Here is a 14946-nt window from a genome sequence, read left to right on the forward strand (position 1 = left end):
CAAAACCATTGAAATGACAAAAACGCTACATGAAAGCAAAACACTAAGCAAATGGAACCAAACCGAAAACTTAATTTGATCACAGGTGCTGCGAAAGGTTTGATAAGCTACTGCCTTAAACTTGACACCCTTTATGTTTTCCGTGGTGAGTACTTACTCAATGATAAGTATTATTTATTGGTGTCAAAATCTAGAACAGTTTATGTTTTGAGAAATAAATTACTAGCAATTATTTCAGGGCCAATGAATGTAGCATTAACAAATGAAATACCTCAAAAATACTAGTATAACAAAGGTGTTATCCAATGTAATATAAGCATTATTAAATTATAAAAACCTTGTTAGAAAAAAAAAATTGGCAAAGACTTTCGGAAATTTCGGATTCTCTATAATCTTCACTTTCGTACTTTACTTGCTACTGAGCTTTTCAACTTTTTTAATTCAAGAGTCACTAATGAGTCTTTTGTAGACGAGCGCGCGTCTGGCGCACTAGATATTGAAACATGGTATACATGATGAGTTTATTTCCTTACAAGGGAGGTATAAATATACAACTGTACAAAAGATACATTAACATCCAAATTGTTTGTATTGTAAATCGTTATTCGACTGCAATTTCTACCTTAAAGTGTCATTTCTATAAAATAAAATTCAGACTAGTAATATACCGCTGTTCTATAGTCATAAGTCAATTTAACTGAAACAAATCCAGGTCACAAACTAAAACTGAGAGCAACACATCAACAATCATCTTTTGTGGAAAAAGCTAAGGATGTTTTGGGTTGTCTTTCTTTTTACATTTTTTTACAAATAAAATAAATTAAAATAAGGGTAAATCATGTTTATCTATATCGAATAAAACTTATTTAAACCCTATTGATGGTCTTGAGCTGTTTTCTGCTCTTAGATTGGGTTGATGTCTCTTTGACAATTTTCTCCGTTCCCATGTTCAATTTTATTCAATTAATTGTAGATATAACATCTTTCTAAATTTAGTTAATTGAGTAAGGATTTCGGACGAGGAAGATAATTATAGTTATAAATATAGTAATATAGGTATAGGAAGATGTGATATGAGTGCCAAAGAGACAACTCTCCATCCAAGTCACAATTTATAAAAGTAAACCCTTATGACTGTGTTGTTTAGTATCTCATACTATATAGTACCAATTGCTACTAATTGTTACCATATATGGACTATCACTTCCCCGTTGTTAGTTAACAATGGTAGATAAGGACATTTGTAGAAAGTTTTCAGGTCATTGAAAATAATTTGTTGTAAACCATTTTTTTTAAAGTCTTGAACAAAAATGAATACTTTATTTACACTGAATCGTCATTTTGCGCGAATATGTGTGTGCATTAACACATTGAAAGAATTATTTAACAAATACTAGTTAGACCAGACAAAATACACATTTGATAGTTTATCCAGATTTCTTTTTGTAACCAGTTTATACTAGCTGAACATTCAAAAAAATATTTCTCAATTTAGTCCAGTGTATCAATTAAGCATCATCAAATTATCGTGACTCTTGACTTCGTTGTTGAAATTATTAGTTTTAAATCTTGGCTAACTGCGGTTAGTGCCGTCCTAATGAAATCAATGCATACCCAAGTGAAGTTTTACGTTTGAACCTTATTAACCGTTTTAAATTGAAAATTTTCATATATCATTCATAGAAAATAGAAATGATGCCCGACATGTTGGAACATTCAAAACATGGTAACAAGCAGCATACTTTTGCATTTCACATGGCTGTGTTAACAAACATGTAAATGCGCACCAAATGACGGATGGAACAACCTTATTTATTTTATCTACTTTGAAAATTTTCAAATCTACTCATTGACGTAGTCGCAGTCATGGTCATCGTCATTATACATCACCTACTTTGCATGATGTTTCTTTACTGGCTTGCTGCCATTTATACGAAAGCCGTTAGGTATTTATCACATTCGCAAGAAACTTTAGTCATTACCCCTTTCAAAACTTCATTCTATGTTCAATTTATGTTTGGAAACCACTAATACAAACCCTTATTCAAACCAATACAAACTTACAGTAATCATTTTGGATATTAAAATAAAACTCATCATAGATACCAGGACTAAATTTTATATATACGCCAGACGCGCGTTTCGTCTACAAAGACTCATCATTGACGCTCGAATCCAAAAACGCATATTGGAAGTCACAGACATTTTAAACCAGTTCGCATTGGAAAAGATGAAAAGAGAGAAAAGATCTTTTCTTAAATTTTCCTTTGCCAATAAAAGTCTCGATGGCGTCAACTTAGGCAATATCCTTCATCATAAATTAGTTGAGTCGAAAATATCTCCTTATTTTAAAGATCAGTCTGTACCAATAATTTCTTATACCTATACCAAACCAATTGAAACTAAAATTTTCAATTACAAACACATTTTTCAGGATCTCAACATTGACGACTTCAAGTTTAAACCTCCTGATTGCACCTGTGCTAGTTCCCAATTCACATATAATCCGGCTAGCCACGTTAGTACCAGAGACCTTAGAATTGTTAATAACACTTCTCTACAAAATTTGTAATCCAAAGGTCCAAAATATCGTTAGCCTAAATCCATCAATTGGAAATACAACTTCAAAATACTGATGGAGTCAGTCGAGGATTATGACAGGCAATTGGCTAAACGCGAGAAAGAAGACGCAGATAATCTGTCCGAAAGAATTAAGGCTGTGAGGTCGTTAATAAAAATCCGAATTAAGAAACTTAATTGGTCTATCAATACCCACGCTACTTCAAGACTCACAAGTTGCAAAACACTTGTCCTTCCTCTATGACAAATATGTTGCTGTCCCCGCAACGGTATATTGCTGGGTCTTCCGAGTGCTCCACGAAACCTTTCTAAATTATTATTAACATCTATTTTATCAGCAATCAAAGCCGGGCTCCAAAGTTATTGTAAAACTGCCGTTTCTAGAGGTGGCGTGAATCAGATATGGATACTAAAAAAAATCCAAAGACCTTTTTAGAGTACATGCAGTCTAAGAATCCCTCATCTTGCAATAATATGAAAACATCTGACTTTTCTACACTTTACACCAGTATTCCCCATTCCAAACTAAAAGACAAATTGAAAGCGTTGGTATTAATTTGTTTCATTAAAAAGAATGGCGAACGTAGATACAAGTATCTTGTCTTGAAGAGGGATACATCCTACTTTGAAAAGAATCACTCTGATTCAAACCAAAAAATCTTTGAAACTGACATTATCAAGATGCTTGATTTCTTGATTGACAACATATTTGTTACGTTTGGAGGACTGTCGTGATTCCAATGGGAACTAATTGTGCTCCTCTTTTTGTCGACTCGTTTCTTCATTATTATGAGGCTGACTTCATACAGGAACTTCTTAGGAAGAAAGATAAGAAGTTAGCAATATCCTTTAACTTTACTTTCCGCTATATAGATGACGTTTTCTCACTAAATCATTCAAAATTTGGTGACTATGTTGAACACATCTATCCAATCGAACTAGAGATAAAGGATACACCAGATACAGTTAAGTCGGCCTCATCTCTTGACTTACATCTAGAAATTGACAATGAGGGTCGGTTGAAAAACAACTTTACGACAAAAGAGATGATTTCAGCTTTCCAATTGTGAACTTTCCATTTTTAAGTAGCAACATACCAGCAACGCCTGCATATGGAGTATATATCTCCCAATTGATACGATATTCCCGGACTTGTATTTCCTATCATGATTTCCTTAATAGAGAATTACTACGCACAAGGAAGCTATTAAACCAAGAGTTCCAAATGATGAAGTTAAAATCATCCCTTCGTAAATTTTACGGACGCCATCACGAGTTGGTTGACCGCTATGGAATAACTGTTTCACAGATGATATCGGATATGTTCCTTATGTCGTAACTACAATACTCACGAATGTGACCTACCGAATTAGACTATTTACCTGATTTGTAATAACATAAGCAACACAACGGGTGCCACATGTGGAGCAGGATCTGCTTATCCTTTCGGAGCACCTGAGATCAACCCAAGTTTTTGGTGTGGTTCGTGCTGCTTAGTCTTTAGTCTTAAGTTTTCTATGCTGTGTCTTCTGTACTATTATTTGTCTGTTTGTCTTTTTATTTTTAGCCATGGCATTGTCAGTTTGTTTTCTATCTATGAGTTTGACTATCTCTCTGGTATCTTTCGTCCCTCTTTTGAAAATTAAAATGGGGTTTTTTGGGGGTTTTTTTATTTTATTTTCATACAATTTAAATACTGACAGCATTATTTACCAATCAGTGGTTCATATTTACCGGACAGCTCTCCAAAGAACTGACAGATCTTACTGTTGAATACGTATTTACTGGATTTATCCATGTATATAGGAGCAAAATTGCCCAGTCATCAAAGGGAGTCATCATTTGTCATGTTTATAATCAAGTTCAAGTTTCAAGTTTATTCCGTAAAACCTTTTTGGATACAATGGTATAACAGAAAACAATAACAACAAAGTAACCCTCTGTCACAGCGATGGTGAAACAAGAAGTTTTCATAGAAACATTTATACATTATAATCAGAGGAGCATATGTCTTCAAAGTAGTTGAAAAACTATCCTGTAATGTGAGATAGGCGTATTTACGTATTCCTCTTTAAACCATTATATCTAATCAAATCAAGGCCAACATGACCAATACCCTTACCGCTTAGATTAAAGAATGGATTAATGTTAAATGCCGAACATTGCAGCTATAGGAATAAGAATAAGTCATCAAACATTGAATTGATACTAATGTATAAGAAGGGGGAATGAGATAGGATAATAGGATGTTAATTGTGACTGCCAATGGAAAAGGAGGGCATAATTGATAGGATAGGACCATTCTGACTTTCAAGGGGCAATCTACATGTAGGGTGACTTAAGATAAACTTTGTTTCATTGATTTCTTTAACCTGCGATAAGAGTCACCCAGGACAAGCACAGGCTTGTACGCGTCTCCATTCGACGGACGTTGGTTTCTTATTTGCACACTCTGCACAACCGCGGACGCTTCTGTACGATGGATTGTGTTGATTCTTTTTTTTTTCATCCTCGCGTTCTCTTGTGGAATTTACATCTTTATGTATTCTATTATGTAGCCATTTAAAAATATTTAATCGGCATTACAATGGTCACCAATGTACAGCTTACACGCTGATTTGGTTTTGCACTCATATGAGGCTTATTTAATCTATGGCTTTCTACAACAGAAGATATAACATTTCGCAAAGTCCTTTAATCTCACCTGTCGATGAATAAATGACGTATTGTCACGGAACAATTAACGATTATGTGGCTAATTTCATCTCATATATCCACAACGAGAAAACGTACACATTTATATCTTGACCTACTTCTACAAATAAATGAATGATCAAATCTACTAACCAAACAATGTGTTAAATGCAATATCTTTTCCTTCCGGATAGTTTAGAAAACAGATTTTTGTCATGAATTATATTCTCGGCTACAATGTTGGTGACTGTCTGTTGTTGACTATGCACATAGAAACGGAGCCTCTACTTTGGATTCGCATCTAGCAACCTATTCATCACATCATATATTTTAACTTTTGTGATTTTACTTTTAACTTTTTATTCATGAAATACGGGTTTTAACTGTTCTTGAAAGTACAACATCTTCTCGCATTCAATACTTTGTGCTATAAATTACATTTAACATTTCGTTCATCATGTTCATTAGAGAATTTATCCAACACATGAAATTTAAAATTGCAATTTTCTTTTTTAAACTTTTAAACAATTGTTAGAAAACATTTGTTAAAATGGCCTGTAGATTGAATTATCAGCACCTGACATTTACATCCTAAATCATAATCATATCTAAATTCTTTAAAAAAAATCAACAGTTCTTTCGTTGTGTTTAAAACAAAACACGATACATCATAAATTTTCCATATATTATATGACAGGATATCATGCGTTTTATATAACTATAAGTTATTTAAATACTCCAGGTATAATATTTTCAGTTGTTTGAATTTTAATCGTACAGTTAAAAGAATGAATTCCAAAAAAGTGAGTGAAATCGAAAGTAGGAAAATTATCTCAAATTTTCCTTAGAGGCACGAGGCAGGCATCTAAAGTGTGAAACCATCTGGTAAGCAAAAACTGTTACTGAGTTATGGATGTGTATAAATTGAACTAATGGGGAAAATGTGTGGTAAATGAATTGATGATTTAGATGAAAACACAATGGTAAACATTGGATACATATGCAATACGTGCTTAACCTAAACAATTCAATTCAATTCAAATATTTATTGCCATATAAACTTAAAACATTTAGTTTGTGACAAATACAAAATAAGTAGACAATATAACTAAAATTCACATACAAAAAAATAACAGTAAATAGTGTAGTGTTTCCTGTCCTCGATTCTAATACCATTTGATGTAAGATCCCAATTTGTTTACTTATGATGATGTTGATTGATTATATAAATCACCCTTTTTTCCTCAGAAAAATCTTTAAAAGAAAAGTTTACTTCAAAATTGTCAAAAAATGTTATTGCTTATTTCCTTTTTAATTTACATTCTAATATAAAAAATTGTTTTTTGTCTTCTCATATATAACATTAAAAGCATAATATCTGTTCTCTGTGAATATTATAATGTTTTCCTTTTTCTTTATTTAAATAATGGTCACTGATTCTTAGTTTTGTTATTAATTTTCTGTAAGTAAAGGTTGATTTTCTTAAAAAGTGTCTTAAATAAATTTTGTTTAAGGTTCTTATCTCAAATTTTCAAAGCAGTTGTTAGAGCTTGTTTTATGTGACCTTTAAATGACTATTTTATTTATAAGTCTGAACTAGAATCTTGTTGTATTTGTGTTATATCTATATTAAGTTTACCTAAAATATTTGTTTACATAGGTAAACTAGGAATATACTCCTTCTGTGTTTATTTGTTTGCTAAGCATGTATGCTTCTTTCAAAAGAGGTCAAAGCATCAGTAGTCGATTTCACAAAACAAAAACACATAACATGTATCGCAAGTATCCTGGTAGGTAAACATACTACTGAAAATGAATGGAGTATTGATATGAAATGTTAAACTGCCCAAGATTGTTAATGGATGTTATAATTATTTCTATTTAGAAAAAATCCTTTTTTTTTTATTAAGGAATAAGATCATTCCAAAATTTGCTATTTAATGAAATATGCTAACCGCAAAAATGACCAGAATTGTAGTCAAAAGGAAAAACTTCAAATAAAATAAGTAGTCCTTTGTCATGCATTATGAATAGACAGGAAAAATTGATAAAAATTCGAAAATAATTGGAACGAAAAGAAAAAAATACGAGATTTTGTGAAAAAGAGGGATGACTAAACGATTATCCGGTCCCTAAGTGCATATGAACGAGGCTAGGTAAGTTCTGGTTTTAATCAATATTACAATGTTGTCTAGAAAACTTATTTCGTTTTCTTATTGAATACATGCGTTAACCTAACCAGTTGTTTTATTTACACTGTATACTTTAAACGACATTTTAATGTCGCTTTTATTTATTATAGTTTGTACATTTAAATAAAGGCAACAGTAGTATACCGCTGTTCAAAACTCATAAATCCATGGACAAAAAAACAAAATCGGGGTAACAAACTAAAACCGAGGGAAACGCATTAAATATAAGAGAACAACAACATAACACCGAAACGGACCAAGCATCAGACAAAACACCACGAGAATAACAAATATAACATGAAAACCAAATACATGAATTTGGGATAGACAAGTACCGTGCCACGTCTTATCTCAATTTCTCAAAAATAAGAGGAAACACAAACGACTCAACGGTAAAATGCAACACACACAGAAACGAACAATAATATAACAATGGCCATCTTCCTGACTTGGTACAGGACACTTTTAAAGGGGAATAAAAGTGGTGGGTTGAACCTGGTTTTGTGGCATGCCAAACCTCGCACTTTAATGGCAAAGTTAAATATAACATTGAAATGACAACATAATATTACAGGACTACAATACAAATTAATAGAACATCTTAGACAAAGAAAAACATGATTAATAGATAACAAAAAGCATCAGGTTTAAAATTCAATACGCCAAAAACCCGCCTTGTCCACACAAGACTTACAAGTGACGCCCAGATATAAAAGATCGAAAGTGAAAAAAGTACAAAGTTGTACAACACTGAAGATCAAAAGTTGAAAAGGTTTCGCCAAATACGGCATTGTTTTTATGCCCGGGATAAGAACATTCTTATTATATAAAACAATTCATGCTATTGCAAACAGTAAATTTTATCAAATGAATATGAAAGAGATATACATAAAGAAACTGAAGTATTAACTAATTACAGAAAACTAAACCCGAATACATAACGCCCAGATATAAAAGATCGAAAGTGAAAAAGGTACAAAGTTGTACAGCACTGAAGATAAAAAGTTGAAAATGTTTTGCCAAATACGGCATTGTTTTTATGCCCGGGATAAGAACATCCTTATTATATAGAACAATTCATGCTATTGCAAACAGTAAATTTTAACAAATGAATATGAAAGAGATATACATAATGAAACTGAAGTATTAACTAATTACAGAAAACTAAACCCGAATACATAATGCTATTAAAGTTTAACACAGAATAGACACACCCGAATCAGTCCAGGCGTCAACGTAATTAAAAAAATGTGACGTCACATACGATGGCGAAAAGGCACAAACGTTATGCCACATTTGAATTTATGAAATTTAGAAACAGCATGACGTCACATATGAAAAACTATCAAAGTGAGATAAAATTAGGATTGATTTAAGATTATATTAGAACTAAATACTGATAATTCATTTAAACAAAATGCATATTGCAATACTTATTAATAACAATTAACTGTAATATATATATGTCCAGTTTGTTATGAATCCAACTTCAAACGTAAATAATCGTACAAAATTTAATATAATTAATAAAGGCGGTGATTATTTTTTCTATCCGTAACACCTAAATATAATAAAAAGACGTCAACACATTTGACAAAATCCGATGAGAATTACAAATATAACATTAAACATGTAAACTAAATACATGAATTTGGGATCAACAAGTACAGAAACACGTCTTATAGTAATGCGAATTCACATTCAGCAAAACAGTCACAATCGGGAATAAGTCACGTTTGGTAATTAAAAGATTAGACGACATAATGACAAACCACAATCTACTATGTGATAAAAATGTCCTTAGCTAGTTTGGTTAAAGAGACATCATATGGATCCACCAATTCGTGATGGTGTCCATAAAATTTACGGAGTGTCAATTTTAATCTGTCCTCCTCATAACTTTGTTGGAGCAGTTTCTGCGTAAGGAGCACACTCCTGTATATGAAGTCCGTATAGTGTGAACAAGCACGTGAATAACGTATCAATTGTGATATGTAAACACCATACGAAGGGACAGAGGGTATGTTACTGCTGAGAAATGGGAAATTGATAATTGGGAAGTTGAAATCGTCCCGTTTATCATAGATTTTCGTGTGAAGTCGTCCATCTACGTCAATATTGAGGAAAAGATCAAGGTATGAAGCAGTCCTTCTAGTATCAGTAGTATCCTTAATTTCAAGTTCACTGGGATATATGAGATGTAAGTATTGGCTGAAGTATGGGTTGTTCAATGATAAAACATCATCAATATATCGGAAAGTAAAATTAAAGAATTTCGCAAGGTGCTTTTTCTTTTTGTCTTTTAGAAGGTTCTGAATAAATAGACAATGACAGATGAAGAAGATTATTGTCTCACTTTTAGCTATATATAATAATACCATATAGTGTTTAATATTGATTTACGCAAACCAACCTGTAATTTTGATTTAAATTTATGGTTTTAAATTACATATTTTATTGTAGATCAAATTTCTAACATTTAATAAGAGCAATTAATGCAGTTTTTAAGGGTTACATTATGCAAAAACGTGATACATGAATTGGACTTATTTCTGTATAGGATAGTAAAACGCACAGCACATTTGTGAGATGAATTTTGATGACAGCTTTAAGTGTATTGGCGCTATAATCAAAGAGGTTGAGGTACGTTGACACACAATGTTATTATTAAAAGAAACATGAATTTATTTAAAATAAAGTAGCTCCTGGTGAAGCTGCAAATATTTTATGAAAGTCTCATCTCTCTACAACTTCAAGTTCACAATACATAATTATAAATTGTAAATCTATACCACGTAAAATGAGAACTATCGATACAGATTTATAAGAGACTTTTAAGTTGTAAAGATATTCAGTACTACATTAAACAAAATTAGATGCATTTACAGTGTATTAGGTATTTACGTCTTCATAAATTTAAATTACAAGTTTTGTAACACTCACGTATTTGATAATAAAAACATCAGCTTTTAATTGTCATCTAAGTTATTAACATTTTCATTACTATTTTCAGCTACATGATGCAACTTGTTTCTTAAATAATAACAACGGAGTCATTACAATAATGTCTATTTAATTCATATGTGGTTATTCTTTTGATAGACTGACTATCTATTTCAGACATTGAGTAGAACTGCAGAGAAACACGTTGGTGCTCTTCGTCAATTTTTTTATATAGCAGAGAGTCAGATCGATCCTCAAGATCTATTATCAACAAAAGAAACAAGCGAACAAAAGACAGCACCCGATACCTCAAATTTTCAAAACAATCTTGATCTTGCACGTAAGGACACTTTGAAAACATTGATGAAGGTTAGTAAAAGAAAAAAAGGTCTGATAAGCTATTTGTTCATAGATTTTAGATTATATCATAATTTTAAGTTTGTCTCGTTTTTGTCATATTTCTTCACAGTCAAGTAAAATTTCCTAAAACGGCACGTTTTTAAAATTTGAAAACAACACATTAAAAGATTTGGTTTGCTCTCACAGCCAGTCGAAGAGACATTATGTGCTACCCTCGTCTATCCGTACATCCGTAAGTATGTCCGAAATTTGTTTCCGTTCCCTAAATATAGTTTACCAAAATCAAATGTTTGAAACTAATACACAATAACCAATCACCATGACAATCAGATCAAAATCGGTTGGCGTCATATATAGAGTTTTCTAGTAATTTTCTTTTATAACTTAATATGGGCTTCTATATGATTGGTAATCGGCTTATATAGTAGTTGAAATATTCACCAAAGACACCAAGTTTATCATTTGGTACGACAGACGCTTGTTTTGTCTTCAAAATGACCCATCAGTGACGCACGAATAAAAAAAATGATAACTAGTATCTCAATTGTTTGTAAAACAATTGAAAGGTCTTTCCTGTAAAATTGATGTTTTAGTAATGTACTTTATACGACCTTTCGTTTGATATACGACAAGCATACCTTCTGAAACTTTTCGCTTTTTACACTTAATGACCTCATCCGCCTACATTTTTGAGATCGGAAGTATGATATATGTAACACAGGGTAGATGAGCTTTCATTTAATATGCGATAACGCCATGTTCTAAAAAGTTTGATTTTTGTACTTAATAACCCCATCCAACTAATTTTTGGAGGTCGGGAATTTGATATTTCAAATGTACACATCATGACCTTTCATTTGATATACAACAACTCTATCGTAAAAGAAATTTATTTTTTGTACTCAATGACCTCATCCAACCAATTTTTGGGGGACGTCAATTTGAAATTTGAAATGTACGCTTTATGTTCTTTCATTTGATATGCGACAACCTTACCATCTGAGAAATTTGAATTTTTGCACTAAATGACCCCACCTTTCCACCTGGGATGAAAAAGAGGTTTACATTTTTCATTTTTGAGTAGAGTTTATTGAGACCTTCAATTTGATATATCAGATGACCCAATTTGACAAAGTGCCAAAAATGATGCAATATCAACTATATAAATAGAAGTTATGAAACTTACAAAGTCAATGCAAAACATGAAAATTTCAAAATGATTTTTTGGTGTTTTTTTCCATGGAATGTTTTTGGTATTTGGTCAAACATATAACTATGTTAACCTCTTCAAATTCTTAAACATTTTAAGTGGTTAGATGTTGTTGATTCAGAAATACACGCCGCGGCTCCCAAAATTTCAAACTGCATCATCTCTAAAACGACAATAGATATCTCAAATCTGTTAAATGGTAAATGATCTGCAGTTAAAGGACAACATTATAGAAAAAGAATTGGGACAATTTCGAAGTTCACCAAGGTCACAATTAATCATCAAATATATGATGCAATACCAAACTTGAGAACCGGAAGTCGTTGAGACATGGGACTATCACCATTCAACTCAAGACCACTTGACCTTTCAAATATCACAAGGTCAAGGTCATAGTATAATGTGAAGGTCAAGGTGAAATTTCATCATGACCTGACATTGACCTCAAATTGAAGGTCTTGAATTACTGATCATCTTTGCAGTTTGTAGTAGGTTAATATCTGTGACCTTTAAAAAGATATACACAAAATACAATACTTTTAAGAATCATCCCGTTGTAATTTTTGAACAGACGGTCGGACATTTTTGGGCTTATTATATAAAATGTAGAGCTCATGAAGAGGAACATTTTATACGCTGTATGTATGCAGCAAAGTCTTATCGTTTTTCTAATATGTAAGCTTGAAATTGCAGCGTAATTTTATTTTGCACTCTGTGACCTTTGACCTTGGGTGCAAATTAAAGGTCACATGAATTAAAGATTATTGGTGAAGGTCCAAAGTCTTTACGACTTCCGGTTCTGGAAATACAATTTTTCTAAAATTGTACACACTTTTTCAAGGGGAATAACTCCTTATAAGGGTTAATAACAAAATGATTGTATATGTTCATTAACATTGCCATCTGTTCCTGTACATGTTGCCGTTTTCAAATCAATTCTATCTCTTATACTTTTTGAGAAAAATGCAAAGAAAAGAAATTGTTTTAAGGGGATATAACTCTCATAGGGGACGATGAAATCCTATTCAAACTCATATGGTAATAAATCATGATGAGATCTACCTATTGTCTAAATAATGTCATGATATCTTTAAAAACAACGATGGGGTGCAGTGTTGAAAAAAATCAATAAAAGGGAGATAACTTCTAAAGGGGATGATGAAATCCTTAACAGGGTCATTTGGTAAAACTGCATGATGGGGTCTATCAATGGTCCATATTTGGTCTTGGTAACTTTAACAGAAAGAAGGGGCGGGCATGTCAAAAAAATGTTGGAAGAAAAAAAAGAAAAAAAAGAAAAAAAAAAAAACATTAGAAAAACAATAAGGTCTTTCCCATGTAGGGGAAAGACCTTAATAAACTTCGAAGTTGATGAGCATTGAGGACCCAAAATGCCAAAAGGTTTGTGTGTGGACATTACCTTATTATGAGAAAGCTCATTTTTTGTTTTTTAAAAACACGTCAACCAAACCTAATGACCTTTATAACAGTGTCCTCGGTCGTAAAACGTTTGTTAGTTGTTACTTGTTTGTCAACGGCTATGATTTTATGTTCACTCTGTCTATCAGAAGCCTTCCTGTGGGGATTGAACTAATCACTTGTTACACATTTCGATACATAAAATGAAACTTTCTTTTCACAAAGCTTTAATGGAATTTGTTTTACATATTTATACAATGTAATAAAATTACTTACAACAGTATTATTTTTTAAGACTAATAATGTTCAGAGCTGATACCATTAAATAACAATAAAAAAAAATAAGTTTAAATTATTCTACGTTATGATCATTTAAGAGTGGCCTACTATTTATTCAATGCATATACATGTGGGTTTTGTGTAAGAAGAGTTCTGGATTATTAAATAAAATTATTTGTTTGTTTTATTCCGTAAATAGATTCATATTTGTCAGTTTGTCTTAGCTTCAAGTCCAACACTATTGTCACGAATTTTGTATATTTCTTACAAAACTTATATTCTTGTGATGTATTCTTTTGTTGAAGATAAATGAAACACCCTTTTTTATTTTTTTTGTCGTTTTGTTTCTCAAAAGTTGCTAAGACAGGGCTGTGAATCAATCAAATTAAGGTCATAACTCAAGAAATTTTACGGTCGCCATCATGAACTGATTGGCCATTTTGACAAAAGTGTGTCAGAAATCATATCTGATATTCTTCCTCAGTTATAATAACCTCCCATCATTACCGAACTTAACAAATAAATAACACGACGGGTGCCGTATACGGTGCAGGAAATGCTTACCATTCACCTGATTTCACTTCGGGTTTTTAGTTGAGTTCGTGTTGTTTCTTATTTATTATGTATAACTGTTGATGTAAATGTCTTTTGGTTTTGTGGTTCCTTGTTTACTCCTTGGTTTTGATTGTTATTGTCTTGTGTCTCCTTGTTGTATAAGACAACCTGACTACCCCTTTTTTCATATTTTAAAGTATATGAGATTGCATCAATAAAAATTCATGACACAAAATAACAAAACTTTCTATATACACAAAATTTTACATTTAACCAAAACAATAACGTAAAAACATATTTCACAAGGTTTAATCTAGATGGCTTTTTTATTTTCCAATAACTTGAAAGTACGAAAAAGACAGGGCAGAATTATATTCTGTTTATACTTTGTATTTGCACAACTTTTGAAAGTGAATTATGCATTCGTTATAAAATAAAATTTTAGACTAGATAAAAGTTAAAAGATGATATAATTCGACAACCGCAATTGTTAAATCGCTTTAACGTCCCAAAACAGATAATCAATCAACACATGCATTTTTACTTTTAAAGCCAATTAAGTCAGTTTTTTTTCTGAAATAACGTGCGATATCATATTAGGAAAGTTGATTGACAAAACATAATAAAAACATAAGTTAAGAAGTTTAAAAATTAAATATAAATCAAATCACAAAGGTAATTCCTGATTAATATTTCGAATTATTTTATTTATGC

General features: G+C 31.8%; 1 protein-coding gene across 2 annotated transcripts in view; it reads left to right on the forward strand.

The window, feature by feature from the left end:
• The first annotated feature begins 6033 nt into the window (after positions 1 to 6033).
• Positions 6034 to 14946, forward strand: part of LOC143066563 (interferon-induced protein 44-like) — a 30586-nt gene continuing 21673 nt past the window's right edge. The window contains exons 1-3 of one of the 2 annotated variants that reach the window (XM_076239450.1): positions 6034 to 6159; positions 10027 to 10109; positions 10587 to 10778. In XM_076239450.1, the coding sequence (XP_076095565.1) occupies positions 10056 to 10109; positions 10587 to 10778 (246 nt within the window). In that variant the 5' untranslated portion in view covers positions 6034 to 6159; positions 10027 to 10055. Of the gene's footprint in view, positions 6160 to 10006; positions 10110 to 10586; positions 10779 to 14946 lie in introns of those variants that run through there. The other variant, XM_076239451.1, reaches the window with a different exon arrangement.

The sequence above is a fragment of the Mytilus galloprovincialis genome, chromosome 3 (genome assembly GCF_965363235.1).
Source record: "Mytilus galloprovincialis chromosome 3, xbMytGall1.hap1.1, whole genome shotgun sequence".
In the NCBI taxonomy this organism is placed as follows: domain Eukaryota; kingdom Metazoa; phylum Mollusca; class Bivalvia; order Mytilida; family Mytilidae; genus Mytilus; species Mytilus galloprovincialis.